The 27,071-nt window shown below is 42.1% G+C and overlaps 1 protein-coding gene across 4 annotated transcripts; it reads left to right on the top strand.

Annotated features, from left to right (window-relative positions):
- Positions 1-3,436: 3,436 nt before the first annotated feature.
- LOC135493179 (CREB-binding protein-like) lies at positions 3,437-27,029 on the top strand. 4 transcript variants are annotated; one of them, XM_064780222.1, is made up of 25 exons: positions 3,437-3,974; positions 4,820-5,478; positions 7,871-8,087; positions 8,505-8,618; positions 8,823-9,092; positions 9,404-9,507; positions 9,989-10,182; positions 10,417-10,534; positions 10,875-11,025; positions 11,288-12,124; positions 12,465-12,583; positions 13,290-13,460; positions 13,837-13,994; positions 15,416-15,526; positions 17,058-17,114; positions 19,256-19,333; positions 19,564-19,631; positions 19,954-20,101; positions 20,482-20,628; positions 21,766-21,879; positions 22,201-22,366; positions 22,678-22,893; positions 23,182-23,340; positions 23,767-24,048; positions 24,340-27,029. In XM_064780222.1, the coding sequence occupies exons 1-25, from the start codon at positions 3,839-3,841 to the stop codon at positions 26,377-26,379; spliced, it is 6,834 nt and encodes a 2,277-aa protein (XP_064636292.1). In that variant the 5' UTR covers positions 3,437-3,838; the 3' UTR covers positions 26,380-27,029. The 4 variants fall into 4 exon arrangements, with proteins under 4 accessions (XP_064636292.1, XP_064636291.1, XP_064636294.1 ...); XM_064780221.1 differs by lacking the exon at positions 17,058-17,114 and adding an exon at positions 17,973-18,029; XM_064780224.1 differs by having other exon boundaries at positions 15,446-15,526.
- The last annotated feature ends 42 nt before the right edge of the window (positions 27,030-27,071 follow it).

A 27,071-nucleotide genomic window follows, 5' to 3' on the forward strand; every position in this document is an offset into this window, starting at 1 on the left:
CTAGCAGCTTGGAAAATTTTGTTTTTCTTTTTGTAAGATTTTATCGCAATTTCTATCTTCCAACTTCTTTCTTCCAACACCCTGTATAACCATCACGACTTGATGTAAAGTGTAACCTAACTATGTTGTCAATTGTGTAATGTTAAGGACATCACATATACAGTAGAACCTCTCTATTAAGGACACCCTCGGGACTGACAAGTGATGTCCTTAATAGAGAGGTGTCCTGTTTAGAGAGGTCAAATTGAATTGAAACAATGTGTGACCAAAACTAGTGTCCTTGATAGAGAGGTGTCCACTGAGGGAGGTTCTACTGTATATCTTGCCGAATTTTGATGCCAATTATTTTGTCCTAAGTGTCACTTTAATCAAAATGGTATTGGTGAACCGGATGCAGTCCTCGGGGCTGACAAGTGCTGTCTGTAATAGGGAAGTTTCCTGATTAAAGAGGTCAAATGAATACAACCAATCGGAGACCAAAACCAGTGTCCTTAATAGAGAGGTTTCCTGCTGTAGTTTGTGTTCTTTTCTAGTTGGACGACTGCTTCTTGTAAAACCCTGCATAATACTATGGTGGCGCTAGTGTGATGATAGATTTCACGGATTATGATTGGTCTTCTTGAACCGGTCTTCTTGCTACAGATTGAATCCACAACCGTTAGAATTTGAGATGCTCTGATGTGATCTGTGATAGCAAGTAGCACATTATTCGATGTCTGCACTTAAAATGCGCAGAAAATGTCCACTTAACTCGGGAAAAGCCTTTGTTCACTGTGGCTGATTACGCTGCAATGTGTCGAATGATACCCACTGAATGGTACCTGTGAATCCTATCACTATTGTTCTATTGTCTTGAGCTCGGTGCCTTTGGGAATTTTGTGGCAAATCACGTATCAAGGCATAAACAGTCGGGCAAGGGTCCCTGTTTTGCAAGTTGTCCTTCACAGTTTTCTCAATCAGTTCTAATAATTTTGGCTTCCCGAAATAAGTAACAAGCCTATCATCCTACACTATACTAAGGTTGAGTTCCAATGATTCTGTAAATATGTTGTTTTTTATGACTACTAACTTAGCTGCAACTCTATCAGTGTAGGTGTATCATTTTACTCATGAATAAAAATAGTATATGAATAGAATTATAATTGGCTTGTGTGTTGTTTTCGTGCCGTATCAAAGGAATAATCATTTGACTTTATTCTTGTCACCAATTCACAAACGATAAGAGACTAGATTTTGTCCCCAAGTGTGGTCACAAGGGATTCGAACCCTGAGCCTCAGAAACAATCCGTAAGGCATGTTTAGAGAGCTGTTGAATAATAATTGCAGTAGGGCAAGACATGCTACACATGGTCACCTGCACGCAGTGGGGACCTATGCATGACATGCTATGCAAGTCACTCTCAGCAAAGGGGTCAAGTCCTAGGTGTTCCACACCTGCATTTTATGATCAGCATGCCAGGTTGCAAAATTTCGAATCACAACCATGAACCATCCCCAAAGAAACAAACACACAACCAAATGGAAAGACAAGGACACAGCTTCTACGTGTCAATTTAGGGGAACTGGACAAGAAGTCGTGAAGACAAATGACTGGAGACTAGACTTGGATGAATCATGACCAAAACTATGCTTTAAGCTGAAGCACATCACAAATAAGACATCTTTTAAACGGTGAGCGATAGCATTTATGTTCAAATTAACACTTGATAGAGACATCACATTTCACAGCCTGTGACAAACAGATTGACGATGTGGACAGTGTCACAACCAGCGAATGAAGGATTCAAGGGTATACAGTGGAACCTCCCATAGTGGACACCTCTATTAAGGACACTCTCGCTATGAAGGACACCAATGAATAAGGGAGGGTATGTTTTTTACAACCTACCGAGACGATATATGTCACAACCCACAAAGGAGACAGACGATGTGGACAGTGTCACAACCAGTGAATGGAGACGTCAACAATATTTTTTTCACAACCAGCAAAGACAGTGATAGACAATAGAGATAATGGCTTCATGACCCGGTTAGGTCTTTGATGATAAGGACAATGTCACAACCAATAGCAGACACTACTTGAAGACAACACCCAATGGTCTCTAACTGTTAACTGACTACAGAGACCCTGAGGTATATTGTCACATCCATTATATGGTCCACATTTCTGAATTTGGAAAAACGTTTGTTGTGACCAGTTGGAAGGACAAAGTCACAACCGGACATATAAAGTCACAGCCTCGAAAAAAAAAGTTTTAGTGAGCAATATCACAATAAACTGGCAATCACTAACTATGGACAGGTTTTTTAACCCTTATTTGTGGGGCATGCACTGTGTTAAATACTGAACAATAGTACATTGAAGTAGGCCCAAGCCATGGTTTTGGCCCTATGGAGACTAAACATAGCTTGTCCTCAGAACAGGTTAATCCGTATTGTGGAAATCTACAAGATCAGGGAAAAGTGCCATGGAGAGGGATTAACAACTCAAAGACTAAGAAGAGGTCATGCCCATAATCAGAATTGACTGGACTTGGTCTGGGTCAATTGAAGAAACTGTTTGGCTGATTGGAGCTGAAAGTAAACAGGCTGAGGGCAAAATGTAGGTCGGGTCAGCTCAGTCTTCAAGATAGTAAATTTGGAATTTACTACAAGGGACAATATAGGCCAACAATTGTAACTGTTGGTAGTATGAGGTGGGGTCTGCACTCTTCGGAGTTGGGTGGCAACATCACTGAAAAGATGAATTCGAAGTATTATGAATGTGATGAATGGTAATAAGAGAATTGATTTCAGTCAAATCCAATCCGATCCGATCCAACCCCATCCCATCCACATTTCATGACTTTCTATTCTTTCTGGAACTTGTCTCTACATCTCAATTCACTTATCTGTCACATACCCAAAGCTGGCTTCATAACTGTTTATTCTGCTACACTATACTGTAAGTTACAAAGATTAGCAGGGACCATACTAAGTAATACCTTCAGATGGTACTTCTCAGGTCAGATTGCAAAAATGTCAGTCCCCCAAAAAAATTATGTTACATTCCATAACCAGCAGCTGATAAAACAAGTGAGAGCATTGATAAGGATGCCCAAGCAGTACAATAGCCCGCCGCGCGCCAATTGTGTCACATAGCTAGTCAATGGGTGCACTAAGAAATGTGAAACAACCCGACTCGCCGACTCCCCACAGCCGAATGCATACTGCATGGTGAATGTACAAGGTCACTTGGGTATTTAATTATACCCAAGATTCCATGTTGCAAGTTTCGTCACTTCTCGGAATTTTCCGGAATTTAGCAAATTTAATCCGAACAATCCAACAGCCAATTGAAATGTTGGATTTGGTCACGTGGGCGTCATTTTTATGAATAATTAGTTTCCGTGACTAGTTTTCCTAGTTCGGGAATCTTCGTTGTTTTCTGTGACAAGCGTAAAACTTCATCAACAGCCGCCATTTTGTGCGATTTTGACCATCAAAATTTCCACTTTTTACCATCTTTTCTACTTCTAACGGTTTGTCGGGATCACGATTTGGCGTTCAAGGTTTTAGATGAAGTTATGGCGAGTTAAGCTAACACCTGAATGGAATTTTTGAAGCTACCTGTGAGCTACACGGATGATATTTCAATCGAGGGAATATCGGCTTTGTGCTTCGAAAATGGTGGAGTAAACTTTGAGCATCACTTGGTTCAAAAAATCTCCGAAGATGGGTACAGACAGGTTCTCTACTTACTTGGATTATCACGATAATTTAAAGAACAAGTTCTGTTTGGAATCCTTTGGGAAAGGGGTGTTATTGTGATCAACTAGTTACCTCAATAAGAGTGTGAATGTTTGCGGATTTATCGAAAAGTGCCGTCGACATATCTTCAATACACAACATGGCCGACCAACTCGTGGACGGGCCTCCAACTAAGAGACAAAAATTAGGGCATTCTCCGACCCTAACAACGCCGGATAATGCAGGTAACTATCGCTGGACAAAGTCAAGTGTGTTATCGTCTCCTAAAGGCCCAAAAAACCTGGACTTATCAACTGTTTTTGACTGTTTTTGGAGCACTTGGCGTCCAATAAATTTTGGTCTGGGGCTGCGGCTGGGCCTTGTTTGTGTGTGAATACATGTGTAAATGCACATGGAAGCCTGTAAACATAGGGCTTCTGTCATCCATTTACTTGAAAATTTATCTTTGGCGCAAATGTTTTCTATGTGAATTAATTTCTCGTTTCTTGTTCTTCTTTATTGTCTACAAGTTTTAGCTGTTCATTATTTAGGTGGGGCAATGTGAGAGATGCAGAGTTTCAGTCAATTACAAATTTGCAATTTATGCAATGAACTAAAACGAAACAACTGGAGAAACCACTGGAAATTCCAGTTGTGGTTAATGAAAACATTGATTAATCATGCCAGTATTGCTATTTCTATTGTCAGCAATTGTTTGGTATGGATTTCTTTCACAACCTGTTGAAATATGGTCAGTTCCTTCATCCAAAAGTAACTAACATGTCAGTTGTGTGAAAGGAAAGACATTTTATGTTTGGATCTTCACTGGCTGAGTTTGGACTTTGCTGACTTCCCAGTTTTCTGTTACAAGTTTTTCGGCCTACCAAGACAAAAAAATCTCAAATATATTTCTAAAAAAACTTTTGTGGATGTTGACTTTATGGGATGATGTTCTATACTATTAAATCACCTTCATCAGAGGATAGTCTAGAGAGTCAGACATTCACAAGTTTCGATTTTTCTGACTTGGAGATGTTGGAAAGTCATTGGAGCTTCTGTTGAGACCAATTCTGTTCTTTTCTCGTTTCAGACTTGGGGAAGTTTCATCTGATGGAACTCCTCCCAGATGAGTTGATGGGAGGAGGTGGCACGGATGGAAACCAGAATGGTTCGGCTGATCATCCGCATCAACAGTCGCAGATTGACAGCTCGACTCAGAACCATCATCCAGGGCTATCTCAGTTGTTATCCAGTGTATCAACTCCTTCCAGTATCGCTAATTCACATGTGTTATCAGGATCACAGACTATGCCGTCTCAACTGAGCCCGGCGGTAGTGAATAGTTTGAATAACGCTGTAAAAAGTCCAATGACAATGACAAATAATTCATCACCTTCAAATATCACAAACAAAACTTCAATATCGCTAAGCAATGACTTGAATAGTTTAAATAGTGTTTCCCTTGGGAGTTTAGTAAGTAGTACGAATTGCACTACGAGTTCTCAAATGGGAGGCATGACAGTGTATAGTAGGGGACAAACATTGAATACAAGTTCACCAGGGATGCAGCAAATAGCTAACGGACCATTGCCTAGTGTGGGTAACCGACAAACAGTGGGAATTCCTGTGTCGACCACTGGCATGACCGGTATGTCACAAGGCAGTATGTTAGTGAATTCTTTAGGATCACCGCAGATGGGTCCCCCGAATATGACGGCAGGACAGGGACAGCAAACACAACTCATTAAGGTAGGTCGTTGTCATAGCTCTCAAACTACCTGAATCTGCGAGATATTACATGTATGAACTATTGAACATCCTTACCAAAAGACTACCCTGGGGCCTCCACTATTGTTGCTTGCTAGCCAAGCCTCTTTGCTGAAATGCAGCTTCACAAGACATGTCAGTGTTTTCTGGGTATATGACGTGGGGGGGGGGGGGAGAAAGTTTATTATGGGCTCTGATCAGTAAAGCGGGCATCTGCAAGAGTTTTTTTACAAGTGTGTGTGCGTTTGTGAGGAGAAAGATTGACCTTTAGTGGTGTGCGAAATTTATGGATTGAAAACCCTGTACAGACTACAGAGATCCAAATATAAAATCTCTGCAATATCCTGACTTTGTGGAGCTTGGAACTTGTGATGCTTTGGTCATCCTGAAGAACATGACCTGGTATATCCTCTGCATGTGATTTTGAATCAACATGTCATCATTAGTTGTGCAATACTGCAATGAAGAAGTCATGAATGTCCAGTTCCACTGCAGCCAGTCATAAGCTTGTTGTTCTTGATCTTGGTGCAGGTTTCAATTTAGTTACTTGAATGTACTCAGGTGGTGATATACTTCCCACTGAACGGAGTGATTTGTTTGTATAATGTCAGTTGTAACACTGAGGTCACAGCATAGTAAACAAACTTTGATTGAAGTCAGTCTACTGCAGTAGGCCATTTCCTTGTATTGCCACTTACACAATGAAGTCAGTGGCTCAATTATTGGTGTAGTCCATGATGTGTCCATTGATATTGTGCGTTGACCTGTTTCCGTCTGTGCATCGAGTGAGTGTGGGCTCCAGAACTCGAGAGTAACGTAATGTACTTTGCAAATAACTTGAAAAAATTTGAAATAAAAAAAACCCAACAGTGCAGCATACAAAGGTGATTCAAACAAAACTGGGTGTTTCAGAGTCTGGGTGTCAGGCCTTGCTGATGCCAGCTCGATCACACTTCACATGAACACTGCTTAGAAAATTGTTACTGGCCTGCAACCTCAACTTTCCTTTCCTGTATCTGTTGGTCATTCAACCGTCGATCTACAGACAGTACCATCTCTTCTCAGACGCGCGATTATCATTTAAATTTCCTGTCGACCGTTAACGGTGAGATCCAAATTTTGATGCATACGGATACACAAATCACTAAGGCAGAGTGTGCATTTCAGTAATGCTATCATTAGGTCCATTTAGTCTCTGTGAGTTGCCATGGTAACATAAAAAGAGGTTGTGTACGCTCGGTGGGATGATGGAATTGTGCAGAATTGTGTGAATTCTGATCCATGTCTTCCCTTGCATCCTCAGCAGAGGTGTCTGGGTGGTGTTCCGGGTTGCATCCCTTCATTGATACACTGGCATCCTGATTGCTGCTGTGCCATACACTGATGCAGTGTTAACATCTCGTTCTGTAACCTTAATTGATTTGACATTGAGACCCAGCCAGTGTCTTGTGGCAGTTTTGGGCTTCCTCATCAAGTTATATGGCTTCTAGTTCAAGTTGGCCGCTCAGCATTGGTTTACTTTATGAACGCTGAATGAAACCATACACTGTGTGCTTTAAAATTGCTTTTACTGCAAACTGCATTGCCAATGTGATGCCGAGCTCATCCACTGTCTGTGTAAATATGCAAACAAGGCCATCCTAATATAATATTGTTTGTTCGTTGTATCATTGAGTTGTGTTGGTGTTGTTGTTATAAATGAACGATTAGAATGCGAGTATTGTCAGTTTGGAAAGGTATGCATCATCAACTCAGAAAAAACTTGTTCTGACCAAGTGATCGCAATGTTGTTCTGTCATTTCTCATGTTTTTCTGTGAATTTGTTTTCTACAGATAACAGAACAGGTGAATGATTTCAAAACATTTGAACCTGTCTGCTTTTATCACCATGTGCATGAACTGTGCTAAGCCCCAGTCAACTACTTGGCTTGGTGCCAGAAATCTGGTTCGGCGAGACAAACTTGCGCTGAACAGTTATTGCTAGTCACAATCGGTCAATGACTTATTTCAACAACTCCAAACCATGAATGACACGAACAAACCAAGTCCGTCAAATGTTTTGTTTTGCTCCGGTGCCACGGTGAATGTGCATGATTTATTGACCTCGGAGTTGGTGCTGGATTCTCAATATGCTTTGTAGAAGCTGAGATTGTACATGGTACATTTGTACATGTACAGTGCTCAGTGTGGATATTGGTTTCTTCTCACAATTGTCCACTTTCATTCGCTTCTGATGGTTAATGTCTTCTTGTCTGTCTTTTGTTGAAATCAAATATTAGTATCAGCTTACTTTTTGACAGGGATTAGGAACTTGCAAACCCTTTTTTCTTGATGACTGTTGACAAAATCATAATCGATCCATTATTTCTTTCAGGCGCAAGGTCAGGCTGGGCTGAATCAGCAACCTGCCGCCGATCCCGAGAAGCGGAAGCTTATACAGCAACAATTGGTGCTCTTGCTGCATGCACACAAGTGTCAGCGACGGGAGCAAGCCAACGGAGAAACCCCTAGATGCTCATTGCCACACTGCCGAACAATGAAAAATGTACTCAACCACATGACCACATGTAATGCAGGCAAATCCTGTCCAGGTATAAAACGTTTCTTTAGTTTGAATAGCATATCCCGTCGTTGAATGTACCATGCATCGACTAGGCTGGTTTGTCACAACCTACACTTCAAAGGAATTGGTGGGTCCAGACTACATTTACTGGTTGTCTCTAAATGTGGGTTGTGACCACACATCTACTGGACTGGCTTGTCTCAACCTGAACTCCAAGGATTTGATGTTAAGGTCCAGACTGCATTTACTGGTTGTCGGCTGGGTTGTGACCATGCATCTACTGGATTGTGACGGTCAAATCTACCATCGCAATTAGTAATGTTAGATGTACCTGCTGTCACAACCTTCAACTCGTTATTGATGAACCAAGCTAAGCTCCCTGGCTGACTGGCCTCTAGTTACCTGTTTGATCACTGCATTTTATTTTGATTCATCTTTATTTCAGTTGCTCACTGTGCTTCGTCTCGACAAATAATATCACATTGGAAGAATTGTACGCGGAATGACTGCCCGGTTTGTTTACCGCTCAAGCATGCATCGGATCGGCGGAATTCTGCGGGTGAGTTTATATGCCGGTCTGGAAAGTTCGATCTCCGTTGCGGTTTCCTTCCGAGTTGGAAGTGGTAGTCCTCAATTATGTAATGTCCTGCTGTCCTTGCCAAAGTTGATTTTAAGACTCATGTTTACAAAACCATATGATACCATTATTTGTACTATTTCAAATATCTTTGACAGTAATTGTGAGCGACGCTCACTGCTCTAGTGATGCAACTTCTTTTTTCAGGAGGACTGCAGCCCCAGGCTGCACAACCTCGAGTTGGTAATCAGGCGCCACCAGCCGGTCCAGCACCCATCGATATCCAGAGAGCATATCAAGCGTTAGGCTTGCCACCGACTGGCTTACCCGTGGCATCAGGAGGAGGCACAGCTGGCACCAATGCGGGCGCTGTCAGTGTCGGAGGAGCTGGAAATGGCAATAGTGGCCCTGCCGTTAACCCTGCGTCTTTAAATGTTCTCTCACCAGGAGGTATAGGTATGTCTCTTTTCGACCTCTTAAATCAATGTGGATTATGGACTCCTCAGTAAGATTCTGTAATAAGAATATTTCGGAGTTGTCCATTATAAATCGGGCTTCAGGTGTAATGGATTCAGTGTATTATCATAGAAGTCATCTTGTAGGCAGATTATCAGGAGCGTTTGCATCCATGTTATTAGTTACTGTAATGGGTGCTGGCCACTTTCAAAAACCGTTGCAAGCATATAGGTATCTGGCATAAGAAGTTTAGTATATTATTATTAGTAATCCTCATCCCACTAATCCATTTCTCTTTGTTGTATTTTCAGGTCAGGTAAATAGTAGTGGACTAATTTCACCGCCTATGAACCCACCTAATCAAAATCCACAGCAATTATTACCGCCTCAAAGTCCTGTGCAGCAAATACAGCCGGTATGTAGAATCTAGTTGTTGTCAAAATGGGGCAGTGATGTAAGCGTCAATTTCTTATCAGCATGAAAGTTATGATGACTGGCTGTGTAAGGTTTTGAGGCGGAGTGATCCATTTATAGACTGATCCTGTAGTGCTGCTCTAACTGTCTCAGCTGAGAAGGGCATTGGATGGTGTCAATACTGTGATGCTGGTCTGCATGATAACATTCTGTCTGTGTCGGGATTTTGCAAGTTGGGGCAGTTCCAAGGACAGCATTTTCAAGTGAAAAATGTTTCAAGGCAAATGTACAGCGCCACTGGGACAAGTTTTGACCCTTGGTATTTAGTTACTCAGCACAGCAGAGTCTTTCCCCACAAAACAGATTGGCTTTGGGCCTGCCTCGGAGTATGTTTTACTGATGGCCAACCAGTACTCTCGGTCTATTCGCGGTTGAGGGATTGGTACACCTCACTGTTTCTAATCTTATACCTCTCTTTTTAGGTGAGACCACCGTCAGGATTAGGTAACCGGTTGCCTCCAAATCTTGGTGATATAGGGAATCGTCTGCCAGCTGACTTAGGCTTAGGTAACATAATGCCGTCTGATGGCCAGAATATTGCACAGACCAATCGGGGCACGAAAGAGTGGCACCAGCATGTGACTCAGGATCTGCGGAACCACTTAGTGCACAAATTGTAAGTTGAAAGAAGGATTCAGGGTCTTACTTTATCAGGTCATGGTGGATCAAAAGCGCTCTAGCGTTCTGGGCCAAGTCTCATGTTTCAAAAGACACATTTTGGTGATCATTTCAGGCCTTGATTGTAGATACGTCAGGACTTGGGAGGGACGGATGGACGTTGGTAGGGGAGGGGGAGGGTGAGGGTGAGGGAGAGTCCAAACTGATGCGTGTTTACATTTTTCCATTTCAGAGTTCAGGCAATATTTCCTACTCCTGATCGCACAGCATTTAAGGACAAGAGAATGAATAATCTAGTCGCGTACGCTCGTAAGGTGGAAGGGGACATGTATAATACTGCAAATAGTAGGGTAAGTCGGTCTACTAGTACAGTAGTTTTACGATTGACATGAATAAGAAATGGCGTCCCAGGACAAGTTGTTGAGTAGTGTTGTGCAGAAGGCGATATTACTGAGGGCACTCTCGGAAGTACCTCTCTGTCAAGGACACCTTAAGGACTGACTGACGTGGTTCTTTTCAGAGAGGTGTCCTGATTACAGAGATCAAATTGTACAGAAACAACCTATTGTCACCACTAGAGAGGGTGTCCTGTCCTCAAGTAGTTTACCTTGTGAAACACAGTTCAGTCTGACGTCTCCCTGTCCTAGCTTGCTAACGTTTATATTCAACCGTTTAAATCTTCAATTACAGGAGGAGTATTATCACCTGCTGGCGGAAAAAATTTACAAAATTCAAAAGGAGCTTGAAGAGAAACGGATGAATCGACTCAAGGAACAACAAAAAGGAGGGACAGGGGGTCTTCCTGGTCCGGGTGGCCAACCTGTGCGGCCTATCTCTTCAAGTAAGTTTTGTGGTTAGAGTTCAAATCTGAACTACACTGTCTTTTATTGTAGACACAGTAATCTCTGTATTACAGTGAAATTAAAAGATGATCTTCAAATTCTTTTTCATGAGTGGGACATATCCAATCTCTGATATTCATATTTCAAGCTAATGACTGCATATCTTAAAGATTTGCCTTGATTGAGATGGTTGTCCGGATCAATCACGAATTCTGGATTTTCTGGAGGCTTCTTAGATTTAACGACTTATTTTCTCTTCAGATGGACCATTACCGTTACTGCCATCGCCAAACCCCCGGTTACCCACGCCAAATCTGACAGCGCCAAGCGATCCATACGCTCTCATACCATCGACTCCCCTAAGTGCTCCGTTGCAACGGCCATCATTATCAGGACCTAATTCTGTTGGCCCTCGGACTGCTTCACCGCCAAACCTGGCTGGTCTTGTTCCACCAAATCCAAACCCAACAAGTCAAAGTGCTGCATTGAAAGAGTCACAGCAACAATTCCAGGAGGCTTTGAAACGGATGGAGCAACAACAATCGCAGCACCTGCCTCAAAAGGGAGCCACGCCGGTGTCGCAAAAAGGTGGCCCTCTGACACCACAACAGCCACCTACACCACAAAAACAAATGCCACAATCGAACCAATCACAGCAACAGTCGGGAGGCAAACATCTTCCCAACCAGAAATCGCCTGGTGGGATGCAACAGTTAACGCCGCAGCCAAACCAACAGCATGAGATGTCGCAGCCTCCGGCATCTGTCACGCCAACGTCGCAACATTCATCGATGGATATTGCTGGCAAAGACATGAAGGATATGAAAGATATCAAGCATGAAATAAAAACCGAACCTCGGCTGACGCCTTTGTCTTCTGGTGGGAAAGGTTCAGGGAAATCAGAGCCGACGTCGGTGTCGTCGGAAAAGAAAGAGATCAAACAAGAAATGGACACGTCTTCTGTGAAGGAGGAGTCTTTGTCTCCTCAGTCGACGACGAGTACTGGGAAAGGTGAAAATGGAAGTGGTGATATGAAACTCCCTTCAAACGGTGCCTTGACTCCCAAACTTGAGAAGGATGCCCCGAGACAGAAGAAAAGTAAGTCAATGTATTACATCTCTCAATCATTCTAATGTGAATTGAGTTTTTTTCACAATTTTGGGAAATCTTTGACAATTCCATCAGTTATTTCTCTTTTGAAACCATGTCTGTGATTATTAGATAGCTTTAGGAATTCAGGCTTGGACAGCAGACCATGTACAGTTCTGATTGATTTCTGAGCCACCCTGTACTCCAGTTTCTTCGTGGTAGCAACCTAATGTGTTGTCTTGTGCCTTGGCTCTGACAACTAAGGGACCTTTACTACTTTATAATGAAGAATGTTTCTGTCTTGCCCGTTTGGTGGCATTTTGTTAACTTATTTGCTTTCTGTTTCCAGTTTTCAAGCCTGATGAACTACGGCAAGCTCTCATGCCAACACTTGAGAAGCTGTATAAACAAGACCCAGAGTCTCTACCCTTCCGACAGCCGGTCGATCCTCTATTGTTACAAATTCCAGTGAGTACTATTCCAAGTAAAAGCTCTTATCAAACTCAGAAGGAACACTGGCGATGTCAGATTGCTGAATGCTCCAATCACTTAGCTTTAGGTGCAGTTGCTTTGATGAAAAATATAATATCAACTTTATCTTTGTTCTTGTATGATGTTCTTGGCCACTGCTGCCTTGTGGTCAGAACTCAAGATGAAAAATCAACTTAAAACTACAAGCAGAATTTCTCATTACTTGCTTTGCTAAGGGTTGCTTTGGGTCAGCTTGATGGTGGTTACGTGGTGCTACAGTCCTTGATTGTTCACTAACTATGCCATTTTTCATTTAGATGTACCCCTGTATGATACCTTTTTGACTGAAAGCTCTGCCAATGTCGAAAAAGTAAAGTTCAATGTGGATGAGAGAAATTAATTTTGGGCAAAAGTGTATTATTGTTAAAATTCAGATGCTCTTCAAAATCAATTAAAATTCAATATTTATTTCAAAAAATGATGAACAAAATGATGAACATTAAAATGATGAACAAAAAGTTAACATTCGGTCATGATTCCTGAATTCAGGGCTCCAGTTCCTGGATCTTAAAACTGAAGTAAAATATATTTATTGTTCTTTTCGGTGTTGTAAACTTAACTCATCCCTCGGCAACTGGCAGTCAAAAGGGTTCCCCTTTTCCCGTTTCAGAAGGTAAAAAAGACACCAAATTCTTCTTTTCAGGATTACTTTGAAATAGTCAAGAAACCGATGGACTTGGCTTCAATCAAACGCAAACTGGACACGGGACATTACAAAGATCCCTGGGAGTATGTGGATGATGTGTGGCTCATGTTCGACAACGCTTGGTTATATAATAGAAAAACGTCTCGAGTTTACAAGTATTGTACAAAGGTATGTTGTCGCCGTGGGGGTACAGCCCATCTCTGAAGTCACTGCCACTAGGCCCTTATGCCGTAATAGGACTTGCAGTTATGGACTGTATGAGTGAAGAGTGAATGCAGAACACCCAGACTATAAATCAAAAAGTGAATGTAAATAGAACTTTTGAAATTCTGCTGTCTGGAAGTGATTGAATATTTACTTTGACGCTCGGACGAGATCATTTTGTGCAAGTTAAAACATAAATGTTGTCACCAGAAGTTGAATTTCAGAATTGTGTTTAATTGCAAGGTTTGAAATTTTGCTGAGTTTTGTTCTTATTGAAATCAAATCTTTCGTTTGCACCTAAGTATGATAGTCTAGTCAACGCACTGCTATTCAATTTCAGCTTGCCGAGGTGTTTGAGGGTGAAATAGACAGTGTGATGCAATCATTAGGCTACTGCTGCGGGAGGAAGTACGTGTTCCACCCCCAGGTTCTCTGTTGTTATGGCAAACAGTTGTGTACGATACCGAGAGATGCAATGTACTACACTTATCAGAACAGGTGAGTTCATCTAGCTACTTATAGTAATGATAATAATAATGATGATGATAATGACTTCTTGATATCTATTCATTCATACCAGTATCTGGTCCGCCAGCAGAGTAAAAGAAAAACGAAAAACGGGGATAATTAAATCGCGGGTTTCCGAAATCTGGTCTTTTCACATCTTCAGTTTTGAAATGAGTTGTATCTTTCAGGAGTAGATCCTGTTAGGAACTAATTATAAAAACGATGGATTTAAAAACGTGTTTAGAATTAAACTTGTCATTGCGGTGGGTTGTCTGAGAGGAGAGTTCTTGTATCATTCATCCTTCATGCTTCATTTCATGTTTGATGTAAGTGCATGTGATCATCGTAGATGCTCCAAGCCCCTTTTTATAAAAAATAGAGTTTATCAAACATCGGAGTGAAATATTATGATATGGATGTGTTTGGTAAAATAAATTTCTTTTGCTTTGAGGCTCATCCTCATATTCCTGAGCTTGCACAAGTTCGACCGCTATAATAGCTTGTCACATGTAGACCCTGATGTACCCTTTAGCGGGATAAGGGTAACTTTGACTATTTGAGTACTGACCAGAACCCTTAGTTCATCTAAGAATTCTTGTTTAATTTTGCAACTCCCATGATATTATTTTCTAGCTTATAAATCAAAAAATATATTCTGTTAACTGTAGAGGTCTAAAATATGCAGCCAATTTCTTCATCTGTAGCCTCTAGAGATGATTATAAGCTTTTGTTAGAGGCACCTTTTAAAACATCGGCCATACCCTTTTCACTTTTCGCTCGCGTTACGTTTGAGCTAGGTGGTGTTACATTCTCGTATGATATTTCCTTGTCGTTTTCTTGTGGATCATTTTACTGTACACTTCCTGCAAATTCATCTCTCTCCGGCCATTTTATTTGGAAGCGACACTATTTTTCTTAGGTGTTTAGTTTCCCTCCTTAGTGGTGCTGCGACCTCCTCCCTAGAGATCATGGCAGCGGGTTTCACACGTTCCACAAACTTTGAGGTCGGTTAAATTACAATCGCAAAGCCAATGGATAATATTGGAGAAGACATTTACTCGTATCGTCTGTTTTAATTTTTTCTATGAAGAAAAATGGATCGAGGAGACTGAAGGTTCCAGTGCAACAAAGGCTACCGCTGACCGTCACTGAATTAATGCATTGTGGTGTCATAGACATGATGTCAATTTGAGTTTTTATAATCATTTAGTGAAAACCAGCGCCCCCTATTGGGATGCCAGTACCCTATTCTGGAGGAGGTTGCAGACATCGTGCATGAGTCTTAACATCTTTCGTTTCACACCTGCTAATGCTTTCGCTTTTGCTTTCGTTTCTCCCCTTTCATTATCGGTGTGATGTGTGTGTCGTCTGCTCGTCATCGTCATATCAACAACAACAATGACAACAAACAGTTCAAGGGGCCACGGTCTTCTCGCTGACAGGTACGTCTACTGTGAGAAGTGCTTCAACGACATCCATGGGGACGAGGTGGAGCTGTCCGATGACCCAACGCAACCTGTGACGTGAGTATACCATCTTTTATCGATTTTTTTGTCAGGTGGGAAAATCTATCACAAGCTGTTGTGACAGCGCTAACTAATTTGGCCTAGTTTCTCTGTTGCCGTTAACACTATTTTTGTTAACGAAACTTGACTAGCCCTGACCTCGTTTTCGTGTTGGTAACATTTGTGGGTTAAGCAGGAACCTAAGTTGCAGAAGTAATCACATGAGACTGGTGATATGAAAATGTTGCCAGTATGGGGTCTGTTGTTAGTCAGTTGATGGGCAGTTATCCGTGCCAAGTGAATAGTGATAGTCGGGATGGCGAGGACCTTGAACACCCCATAAAAGTCCGGCGTTTATGATAATGATGCTGCTAAGCAAGGAATCGATGCAGTCAGTGCTGAGAATTCAAATGATTGGCAACAGTTATCGAGACCTGAAAATGTGGTCTTATTAAGTCATTAAGAATATATTTTTGTCCATCCTCAGGACAGTGGATTCAGCTCAAGTTTGCATGGTTTATATTTCACATTCCAAAGCAGTTGGCAATAATAAACTTTTGTCTCATGCTATAAGTATCATATTTTGCACTTCCTGCTGACAGTGTACTTTCCATTCAAGATTGAGCTGTATTTATTGTGCTGTTGGATATGAATAATAGACAGGATTAGCACTTGCCCGAAACCCCTGTGAAGTTGATGTAGAATGCAAAAATGCAATCTCCTCGTACACACACTTGGAGTCGGGCAGTTGCTTTTCCTGACTATTGTCTGTTGTGAGATATACCTCGTTGATCCATTATCATGAAATGAAAGAGATTCCATGTCGTTTGGGGAAATAGTCAGTATTTAAAACACGATGAGTTAGCAACTTGCATTGGTATTCTGATTTCACCAAGAACATTTACCCGATTGAGGAATTGCTTGGGTATCATTACACATGGCATGGAGCTGAGTAGGAAATACTTTGCAGTAGGGTAAATTGTGAGCAGAAGGGGGGGTTGAGGATGTGCGCTCTTGTGTTGGATGTTGGAGTCAGTGCTTGGAAACTTTCATTTCACATTTAAAAATCTAAATTCGAATCTTTTTCGAGTTTCAGCTGATGTGGATCAACCATAATGTTAGTGTTCAATTATGTTGGCTTAAATATTTTCATCTTCAACTTGTACCGCAGGAAATGGAGATCTCATGGATCTTGAATATTGTCATAATCGCACAATTTGTGGACATTGTTTTCTCGTAAAGACTTGATGAACAGTAAACGATGAAGAAATCTGAAAAAAAACAGAAATGGGAAATATATATGACAGAATTCGACTGTCGTTAATGAGTATTTGAAAATTTGAAAAGGCTGAAGGTTGTCTCTGAAGTAACTTTTATGTTGCTCTATTTGATTTGAGATTGGAAAACATTTGGGATATAGTCAAGCAAGTAGGTATTGGAACTCGAGGGGGGAGGGGGGCATTTTAGTGTGCAATGTTGATGAAGATGACAAATGTTGAGGCTAATTCATTGACGCCGACTCAAGTCATTGTTTACCATTTCTTTCCAGTCGAATAAAGAAAGATCAATTCGTCAAAGCGCGAAATGATCACCTTGAGGCAGAACCGTAAGTTGGCACTGCGCAGTCATGCGGTTTGGCAGCTGTCGGGCTACCACAATGGTTCAGCATGAACAGACCACGTTCATAAGCCTGTAGCAGTCTTGGCAGTAGCTTGCTTGAAATCGTACACAAAAAGTCTTCTCTGTCTTTCGTGTTTGCGCCAACTTCGCATGAATGTCTGTTTCAATTTTTAGCAGATTCGTATTATTAGATTGTACTTTGTCGTTGATCTCTCTGCACTGATCAATTTTCTCTGCTGCTAAGTTCTAAACTTACACCTTTCTCAATTTTAAACGGTCTTCACCAGGCTGTGTATACCATACCTAAACTTTGATAAACATTTATGAAATCTTTCAAGAAAAACAAATTGACCTCAATCGGAACCACTATCTCTCTGTGGAGTTTGTCAAAACCTTTTCTGATATTCTGCGAAATTCTGTCTCGATTTCACCAAAGCTTGAATAGACTGCTGCAACTTTGAACACGTCTGCCCATGTTACTGTAGCTTGCTACGCTACCGAGTGCTAACCCTGTCTTAACTTGAAAAGAAATGTTGTACTTCTAAAAATGGAGCCAATTTTTTGGAAGTCTTTGAAAATTTGCATTGAGAATGTAAGAAATTGGGATGAAACTGTGACTAAAGTCGATACAATTTTCTGTTTCACGACACCCATCCTGTTTGTGGTGATGTCTTGTTTCTTCTGTGTTTTTCAGTCCACTGCCGTTTCAAGATTTTGGGTTAGCACTGGTTGCGACAAGTTCACTGTTCGTACTAGCTCTTTGCAATTTCAGTCAGTGATCTTGTAGACTTAGCATTTTTTCCGTATTTTCAATCCACCCTTTGTGCTTGGTTTTTTCTTCTAGTAAAATCAAGAAAGCTCAGTTTACTAGGGAGAAGAATGATCAATTAGACTATGAACCGTAAGTTTGAAATTTTCTTCAAAAATTCTTCTTTTCTTGCTCGGGACAATTGATGGTAGTCGTTTTGGAAAGACTTCCCCAGCCAACGAATTTCGTTTCGGTTCTCACTAAGATGGGGAGGTGTTTGATATTTCAGGAAAGAAATCTTTTTGAAAATGTGCCAGTTAAGAATATAAGAGAAAAGTATTGAAAGTGGAGAGTTGGAAATCAAAAATTTGCCTTGGTCATTCTTGGGCTGTTTTCCTAACTAGTTGTTCACTTCGTCAGGCAGTAATTGTCCGTTTCCATCGACACAGTGTGTGATATTTTGCCGCCACATTGATTCTGCACTTCATTCCTACCGTGTTAGCTTCATAGTTCTCATAGTAATGTCCGTGGTCCGCATGCCTAGTTTGAGCTTGACCACAAGCGCACTCTAATGTGGTCGAGACAGAAATGTAGTCTCCCTCGAGATATTCTAACTAAGTGTGACTGTGACTAACAACATTTGTCTTTCAACTACATTGTCCTGGCCATCTTTCACCAGTCCTCAACCTGGTTCTATACGCACCTTCAATATAACCAACCAGAATATAATTGGGCTGTTAGAATATTAAGTAAGCTCGATGAAGTATTTATGTGAAGCCTGATAACAATATCAAACACATGAAAATAATAGGCCACAGCCTGGAGGTTGAGGAAGATTGACCATAATGCCGCTTTTACGCTGTTTTGAAATGAACGATTCTTTGAACCTGATTTGAAGATCCAGTTCACCTCTCCAGATCAACGTCCCTGTTGGCAGAGCTCTGTTACACAGGTGTACTGTGCTATACAGTGCTAGAAGAAAAGTCCATTCATCAATGACATCATATTCTGTTTTATGCTGAGTCGATTCACTCGGGCGGGTGTGTACACACCAGCTATACACCAACAGCATGAAAAGGACTGCATGTCCAACCTAGATAACAAAGAATCTGGCCATTGGACGTTACTTCTTGTCTGTATAGCACTGTCTGCTGGTGTCACGCTCGTTCACAGTACATTTTGGCGGAACAGAAGAGCTGCATTTGATGCTTCTGCCATGAAGTCGGCTGTGATGTGGAAGCCAACTGAGACTGACGCCATGACTCTGTGAAGTTTGCCCACTCCACCGGTCGCACAGGTCGTTCGTCTGGGAATAGGCAATTGTTGGTAACTTCCAAAGATTACGTCCTGCATCTTCTCTTTTCTTTCCCGTTCTCTAGGTTCGTTGAATGTTTGGAGTGTGGTAGGAAGCTGCATCAAATCTGTGCTTTACACTTTGAGCCGATTTGGCCGCAAGGGTGAGTAAAATTGTCAAAATAAAAATAATGTCTTCCACTTTGATGGCTATATTAGCCACCCCAAGTAAGCGTTAGATTCATTTGATGTCTTCCGTAGTCCTTGAAACGGAAATGTTTATACTGGTATCGCGGTCAAAGCTTCTGTTATTTGTCGGAGGAGAACCACTTTTGTTAGCAGTGACGTCAACTGGGAATGAAATATTTGAAATGTTTGATATTTTGTGTTTCAGCTTCACATGTGATAATTGTCTCAAGGCAAAGGGACTGAAGAGGAAGGAAAATAAATATGGTGCAAAACGTAAGTGCTAGGTGAAATCTCACTAGATCCTGTTCGGACTTAATCTGCTATGATGATGCTCGTTTCCTTGAACTTTATCACTGAGACGTATTACATTTTCAGTGACCAAGCCTTTGGCTTTGGTCCGGCCGGATATCTCGTTTTCCTGTCTTGCATTACGGTTCATATCACAATATAAAGAATAAATGTTGATTCGTCGAAAATAATAAAATCCGACACAGAAAAAACTAACTCACTTCCTCAGATGGCCCAATTCAGATTGATGTGGAAATATCTTTTGTTAGTTTTACAGCTTTTACTCTTGACCTCTTACTGATTTCAGGACTTCCGTCGACGAAGTTGGGTACATACTTAGAAAATAGGGTGAATTCATTCTTGAAGAAGAAAGACAGTGGTGCTGGAGATGTCACGATACGCGTGTTATCGTGTACGGACAAAGACGTCGAGGTGAAGTCGGGCATGAAGGCGCGGTAAGTTACATGCGATTGTGCATTTTGGAGAAGATGTCTTGCGGCCTTTGATCGTTTTGTTTTGAAATTCCCCATCAAATTATGCTAATCAAAGGATGGTTCCTCGAGACGAAATTCTGTCGAGTTCAATCAGTGGAATGGGTAGATTGTCAGGATCATACTCAGGGTGATATTGAGTTTGACTCTCCGTCTCAAAAGGACAACCCCTCTTTGATTTCTGTCTCCTTAAGCAAGAAATAAACCCAATCTCTTTATCATTTGAGGGGGAAAATAGTTTGTATTCAAAGCCATCTCGTATGTGTGTTTCAATTTGACTAAAACGCAGCCTACACCACATGCGTCTTCGAATGCCGTCTTATGCTGAAACAATTCCTTTGCAGGTATGTGGACACGAACGAGATGTGTGCTTCATTTCCGTACCGGTCGAAAGCCATGTTTGCCTTCGAAGAGATCAACGGTGTGGATGTTTGTTTCTTTGGTATGCATGTACAAGAATATGGATCATATGTGAAACATCCAAATACAAAGTAAGTAGATGAACAAGTTGATAATTCCTCTGAAATATGGGCCAGACTTATGACAGAAGTAACAGTGGTCAGATATTTGATGAAGTGTGGAACGTCACAACGACATTGATATCAGGAGGTATTTGAAGCATTGAGTGCTGACCCCAAAAAGTCTACCACGTTTCTTGGAAGCTGTTAATTGGCTGTTTTTGGTGGCAGTATTTGTTATGTGGTAGATGAAATTTTGGTACAACAAAGATATTTTCTTAACTCTTTACATACGCTAGCCGCCGCTGGTCGGCGCAAAGAACTTACGCTGTTCTCCCAGGAGCCGCCATTACTCGGCTCCATTCAAACAGTGCGAAACTCCGGCAAGCCGACTACAAGCTACTCCAACTTTAATGTATCGTAATTTCTTATTGGCTGGCTCCATGGTGACCCTATTTGAATGGCCAATAAGAGATAAGCTTCTATTTTCTATTCAGGTCACTCCGTTCTAATTTAGTATTCATGAGGCATGAATAATAACGATGTATTGGCGGGATTCCCCAGGAAGTTGACCTCGTTGGCCATTTTTAAACGTTTCTTTAATCTTTTTTTTGATTGACGTGCCGCATTGTTCGGGACCAGCTGGGTTTATTTTTGATAGATTTATTTGATTCGAGCTCCGGATCAGAATTTGAAGGTTTTGCAGATTCAGATATCAATGTTTCGGTAGGAAGTGATGATAGTGACTGGGACTTAGATTTTTATTATAAACATTTTGTGTTTACGGCGATTTGTAGAAATTTTTTTCTCTCCAAGTTTGCAGGCCTTGTTCTCGGTTACTTTTCGTTAGAATTCAAAATAAATTACATGAGTTTATGCGGAATTTAATTCTTAGTTACTCCCCAAAATTTTAGTCCTGTACTATGAACAGCAACGGAGATAATATCACTTATGTAAACACTACCTGAAATACGGCCGCGTCAGTGACGCGCTCCCGGGAAACTATATCAGAATAATGACGCTGTGTATTCAGGACTTTGACGCTATGACGCACGCAGGTCTAGCGTATGTAAAGAGTTAAACAAGTCCATATCCTTGAAATTGAAAGGCTGAACTTTTATGTTTTCCAGTGTTTCCAGTGTTCTAATTCGAATCCCATTTCCTTTGCAGGCGTGTGTATATATCATATTTGGACAGCGTCCACTTCTTCCAGCCAAGGCATTTTAGAACAGCTGTATATCATGAAATCCTTATAGGTTACCTTGAGTATGCCAAACAGCTAGGGTGAGTAGTTTACATTTGGTTGTTGCTCTATCCTTGCTGCTTGAAATCTATCGCATTTGGTTACTTTCTGGTAAAAAGAAGGGCAATGTTAGTGCAAAAAAGGGTAAATTACGTGACATTGATCATCAATTACAAAATGTATCAATTATCAATCGATGCTAACTTGATTTCATTCCACTTTGGACATTAGTACACAATCACGACATCATTAAAAAGCATTTTCCCTTGACAAGGTTAGATTTAGGTTCAATAGCAAATGTAGTAGTAAGCTCTTGAAGGTTTTGCAGTATTATTTCATGTATTTGTCTGTCTCGTTTCCAGTTATACTATGGCACATATCTGGGCCTGTCCTCCAAGTGAAGGTGACGACTACATATTTCACTGCCATCCACCGGAACAGAAAATTCCTAAGCCCAAACGGTTGCAGGACTGGTACAAGAAAATGTTGGACAAAGCCATAATAGAGCGGGTCGTCATTGATTACAAGGTAAGATGGTCTGGCAGGCTCTCCGGGGAGATGCCATGATAAATCTTGCACAGAGTCGTCTGCCAAACCTGACAAAACGATTTGAGAAAAAAATGAAGAAAGTGGTCTATTGAAACTTTTTCCTTCCTATCCCTAAAAACAAAAAAAAACCCAACAAAATCTGATCACTTTATTGGTTGATTTTGTGTCACTTATTCGGTTTCAGTCAGGTCACTTAATCGGGCAATGTCACCAAATCGGATGTACCAGGAGGGCCTTTCGAAGTGCTTAAATATTATGCTAATTTCTTCCTCTTCTCTTGTGCTCAACAGGACATCTTAAAAGATGCCATCGATAACAACCTGACAAGTCCCGCCGAGCTGCCGTACTTCGAGGGTGACTTCTGGCCAAACGTGCTCGAGGAGAGCATCAAAGAGCTCGAACAAGAGGAGGAAGAGAAACGCAAACGGGAGGAGGCAGAGGCTGCTGCTGCTGCTGCTGTGGCTGAGGACAGTATGGAGGTGGCTGACGTGGAAGAAGGCCCTGATGTAAGTGGATGATATCAAACTTGTGGAACCCCTATTGTCAATCTTTGTATCAAGGTCCTCAATGGATAAGATCTTACAGGAGTTGTTAAAATCTGATTATGCTTCTATTTTGCCAGTGCTCAGGCTTATATGAGTGAGGCTGATGTAAAGGTTCAGTACAGTTAGCACCTCAATGTTATAACTTTCGACCTTGATGTGGCAATTGATGTAGGTTTCTCCATAGAAAATCTACATCGGATCTTGACTTCAAATAGGTATCTGATATGACGTGACTTTCTTTGTTTTCAGGGTGTCAAAGGCAAAAAGAAGGGCCAGAAAAGTGGTCGCAATAAAAAGTCCAATAAAAAGAACAGCAACCAGAAGAAAAATAGTAAAAAGCCCAACTTTCCACCTGGCGGGAATGATCTGTTGACCAAGTTATACATGACCATGGAAAAACACAAGGAGGTGAGAAAGAGTTTGCTTATAAATATTCAGTCCGTGGTTCCAGTGACGGCACAGTCATTGAAAATTAAACTTGGATGTGCCAATAGGTCAACAGGCTGAAAAATTACTGCGTGCAGTGAGTGAGCCTACAGTTAAGAACTTTCAATTGCTTTGTGTAATCTTTAGTCCTTTGTGCGAACTTGGACCTTTTAACCCCCATTTCACTGGTTAGACTCTTCCGGTTGAGACATTAGAAGAGTCCATTCCTAAAACTTTGGGTGTAAAGCTTAAGGGCATCTCAATTGCTTTGTATATGAACTTGGACCTTTAGACCCCAATTTCCCAGTTTAGACCCTTCAGGTTGATGCATTAGAAGAGTCCATTGCAGAAAATTGGGGTGTAAAGGTTAAAATGCATTGAGCCTGACCACATTCTCTCTCCTTCCAGGTGTTCTTTGTGATCCGTCTTCATTCTGCTCAGACCGCTGCCAATATCCCAGCAATCCAGGATCCAGATCCGTATGTCAGCTGTGAGCTGATGGACGGCCGCGACGCCTTCCTCACTATCGCCCGTGATAAACACTATGAGTTCTCATCGTTACGACGTGCCATGTTCTCTACGATGGCACTGCTTTATGAACTGCACAACCAAGGCCGGGGTGACTTTGTCTACACATGCAACAGCTGCAAAGCCCATGTTGAGACACGATACCACTGTACTGTTTGTGAAGTAAGTATAACTTCAAGGTTTAGATCAGTGTGAAAACGCTCCAATGGGATTCTTGTCCAAGAGCTGTTGGTGTGTGGAGGTCTGCAGACGGGGAGAAGTGGACATCACTCAATTACCCTGTGTGGTGGAACTCCAGTCTTTAGTGACAGTGCAGTAAACTTGCCGATATTTGGGTCGAATTGGTCATCTCTTATTATCAGTGAGGTGTTCTGTTTTCGACAAAAAGTAGCCCTGATATTCTTGAGTTGATTATGCCACAGTTTCTTACATTTGCTCTCCATGTCTTTCCAGGACTTTGATCTCTGCGTACCTTGTTACGAGAAGGAGTCACATCACCACAAGATGGAACGACTCGGCTTCGACTTGGACGACGGCTCCGTCTCCGAGGATAAACAGCAAAACCCACAGGAATCTCGACGATTATCTATTCAACGGTGCATCCAATCACTCGTGCACGCCTGCCAATGTCGGGATGCTAACTGTCGTCTGCCGAGCTGTCAAAAGATGAAACGCGTCGTTGCTCATACAAAGAGTTGTAAACGGAAAACGAACGGTGGCTGCCCGATTTGTAAGCAGTTGATCGCACTGTGCTGTTACCACGCCAAACATTGCCAAGAGACAAAGTGTCCTGTGCCATTCTGTCTTAACATCAAACATAAACTACGCCAGCAACAGCTTCAGCAGCGGTTGCAGCAAGCGCAAATGCTCCGCAGACGTATGGCTGCTATGCAGCAAAGAGGGGCAAGCGTGCCGAACTCTGGGGCGTCAACGCCTACACCTGTGCAAAACTCTGTGCCACCTGTTCAACCGCCTCAACCTCCTGCTGCTAGTAAACCACAGCCGCAGTTTGTCGGCAAAAAGCCAACGCCACCTCAAGGTGCATTACAGGCAGCACAGCAAGCTCAAATGGCAGCTCAAAGACAAGCATCATATAGTAAACCGCAGGCTCAGGCAACCATGCCTCCACCACCACAGCAGATTCAGGTGCCCACTCCCAACCCGATTAATCAAATGCAGTTACCGAACCCAAATCGCGTTGGAGGAGGAGGAGGAGGGGGAGGAGTGTTACCGTCTTTACAACGGTGGCAGGAGATGTCAAGGAATGATATGTTTCCATCTAACCAGCCAGGCATTCAGGCGAAACCCATGCCTCAACAGGTGCCATCTCAACCACCCCAGCCACAGCGCCAGATTGGTCCCAACCAGGGTATGCTGCAACAACCACCACAGCAGAATATGAACGTGAATCCTGGCATGAACCCCCCACAGCGTCCTGCACAGCATCAAGCATCATTCCAACAACTGCTGCAGAATCTTAAATCGCCAACGTCTCCACAGCAGCAGCAACAAGCTCTCAACTTCATCAAGTCGAACCCTCAGCTGATGGCGGCGATCATCCGGTACCGAACACAACATCAGCAGCAGATGCAGAAGCAGCAGCAGATGCAGGGAACGCAGGCTGGTGCTGCTCCCATGCAGGGACAACCATCCATGCAGTCTCAGGCTGGACCTCCGATGCAAGGACAACAACCCATGCAGATCCCGGGCCAACAGTTGCAACAACAGCAATTACAGCAACAGCTTGCTGCACCTCAACAACTGCCACCACAACAACAGCTGCAACAACAGCAACAACAACAACAATGGCAACAGCGCATCCAACAGGTGCTGCAACAGAGACAACAGCAGCAGCAGCAGCAGCAGCAGCAGCAGCAGCAGCAGCAGCAAGGACAGCAGGCATCGCAGTTCCAGCAACCTCAAGCTCCACCCTATTCACAGCCACAACGAAACCAGCTCAACTTCCCCCAGCAATCTTTCCAAGGCGACGGCCAACTCCAGTTTCAGCAGCAACAGCAGATGATCCAGGTTCGGCAGCAGCAAGTGCAGTTAAAACACCAAATGGTGGGACAGCAGCCTGTTAGTCCGCAACAACAGATGATGGGTCAACAGCCCATTCCATCACCACAACATATTATGCAGCAAGTACGATCTCCACCTACCTCTCTTGGGCAAGCGGTGCGGTCACCGCAACCGACACCGTCACCACGGCAACAGCCAACGCCGCAACCTGTCCCGTCGCCAAGACATTCGCAACCTTCGCCGCATCATATTACTCAATCGCATTCCCCACATCCCCATGCAGGTGGCGTACCTGCCGACCAAATGAACTCTGATCAGGTGATGCTTCCTCAGCTACAAGGCCAACAAGGCCAGGTGGTGAATCAGTTGCAGAGTCCGATGAACACAGACTTGGGGCGGCCGACAGAACCGCCAGAGGTTGCTCCTCTAACGCCACAGGACCAACTCTCACGGTTCGTGGAGACTTTATAGTGATGGCACAGACTGAATATAGTGTATAAATTATAAATATATAGAGATTGGGCCTTTATAATATAAGATTGTGTTTTTCAGAACAAATTCTATAAGATTTTTTTGAGAGGAAATCGAGTATGTTTTTATTAATAATCTTTTATTTTATAAAAGCTGGCTAGAGTACGTCATCTAGAAAAGGAATGTCACTTACTTGGTAAATAATATATATAAGACAAAACATGATGAACTTTTCTAGACTATGATTAATTGTATAGCTATTGCATTATAAGACAGATTTGTATAGTTAGTTACCATGGTTACATTGTCATGTCAATCATCCTGTGCATATTCGACGCGTCATTTGGTCAAATATTCATTTTCATCATCGGTTAGATTTTAGCCTTTAGGAGATTAGCAATTTTAATTTCAGATGTCTCGTTGTGAGAGTCCATGAACTATTCCATGCCAATGTGCATGTATAGAAGTATGTGACTGTGAAGTATGTGTGAAGTCATGAGCGCTTCTCCGGCTCAAAATCATTACATATACTTGTAATTCCATGCATCTGAGTCCTGTTGAATCAAGAATTGTACAGAGCGCACATTATGTTTCCTACGTATCATAATCTATTTGAATAAATGTGTGCACTTTTCCAATTTTAAAGAAAATTGTGTCTCTTGAGCTTGTTTTTTTCTGGAGGATACTGAAGT

Source organism: Lineus longissimus, chromosome 9, assembly GCF_910592395.1.
Source record: "Lineus longissimus chromosome 9, tnLinLong1.2, whole genome shotgun sequence".
NCBI lineage: Eukaryota > Metazoa > Nemertea > Pilidiophora > Heteronemertea > Lineidae > Lineus > Lineus longissimus.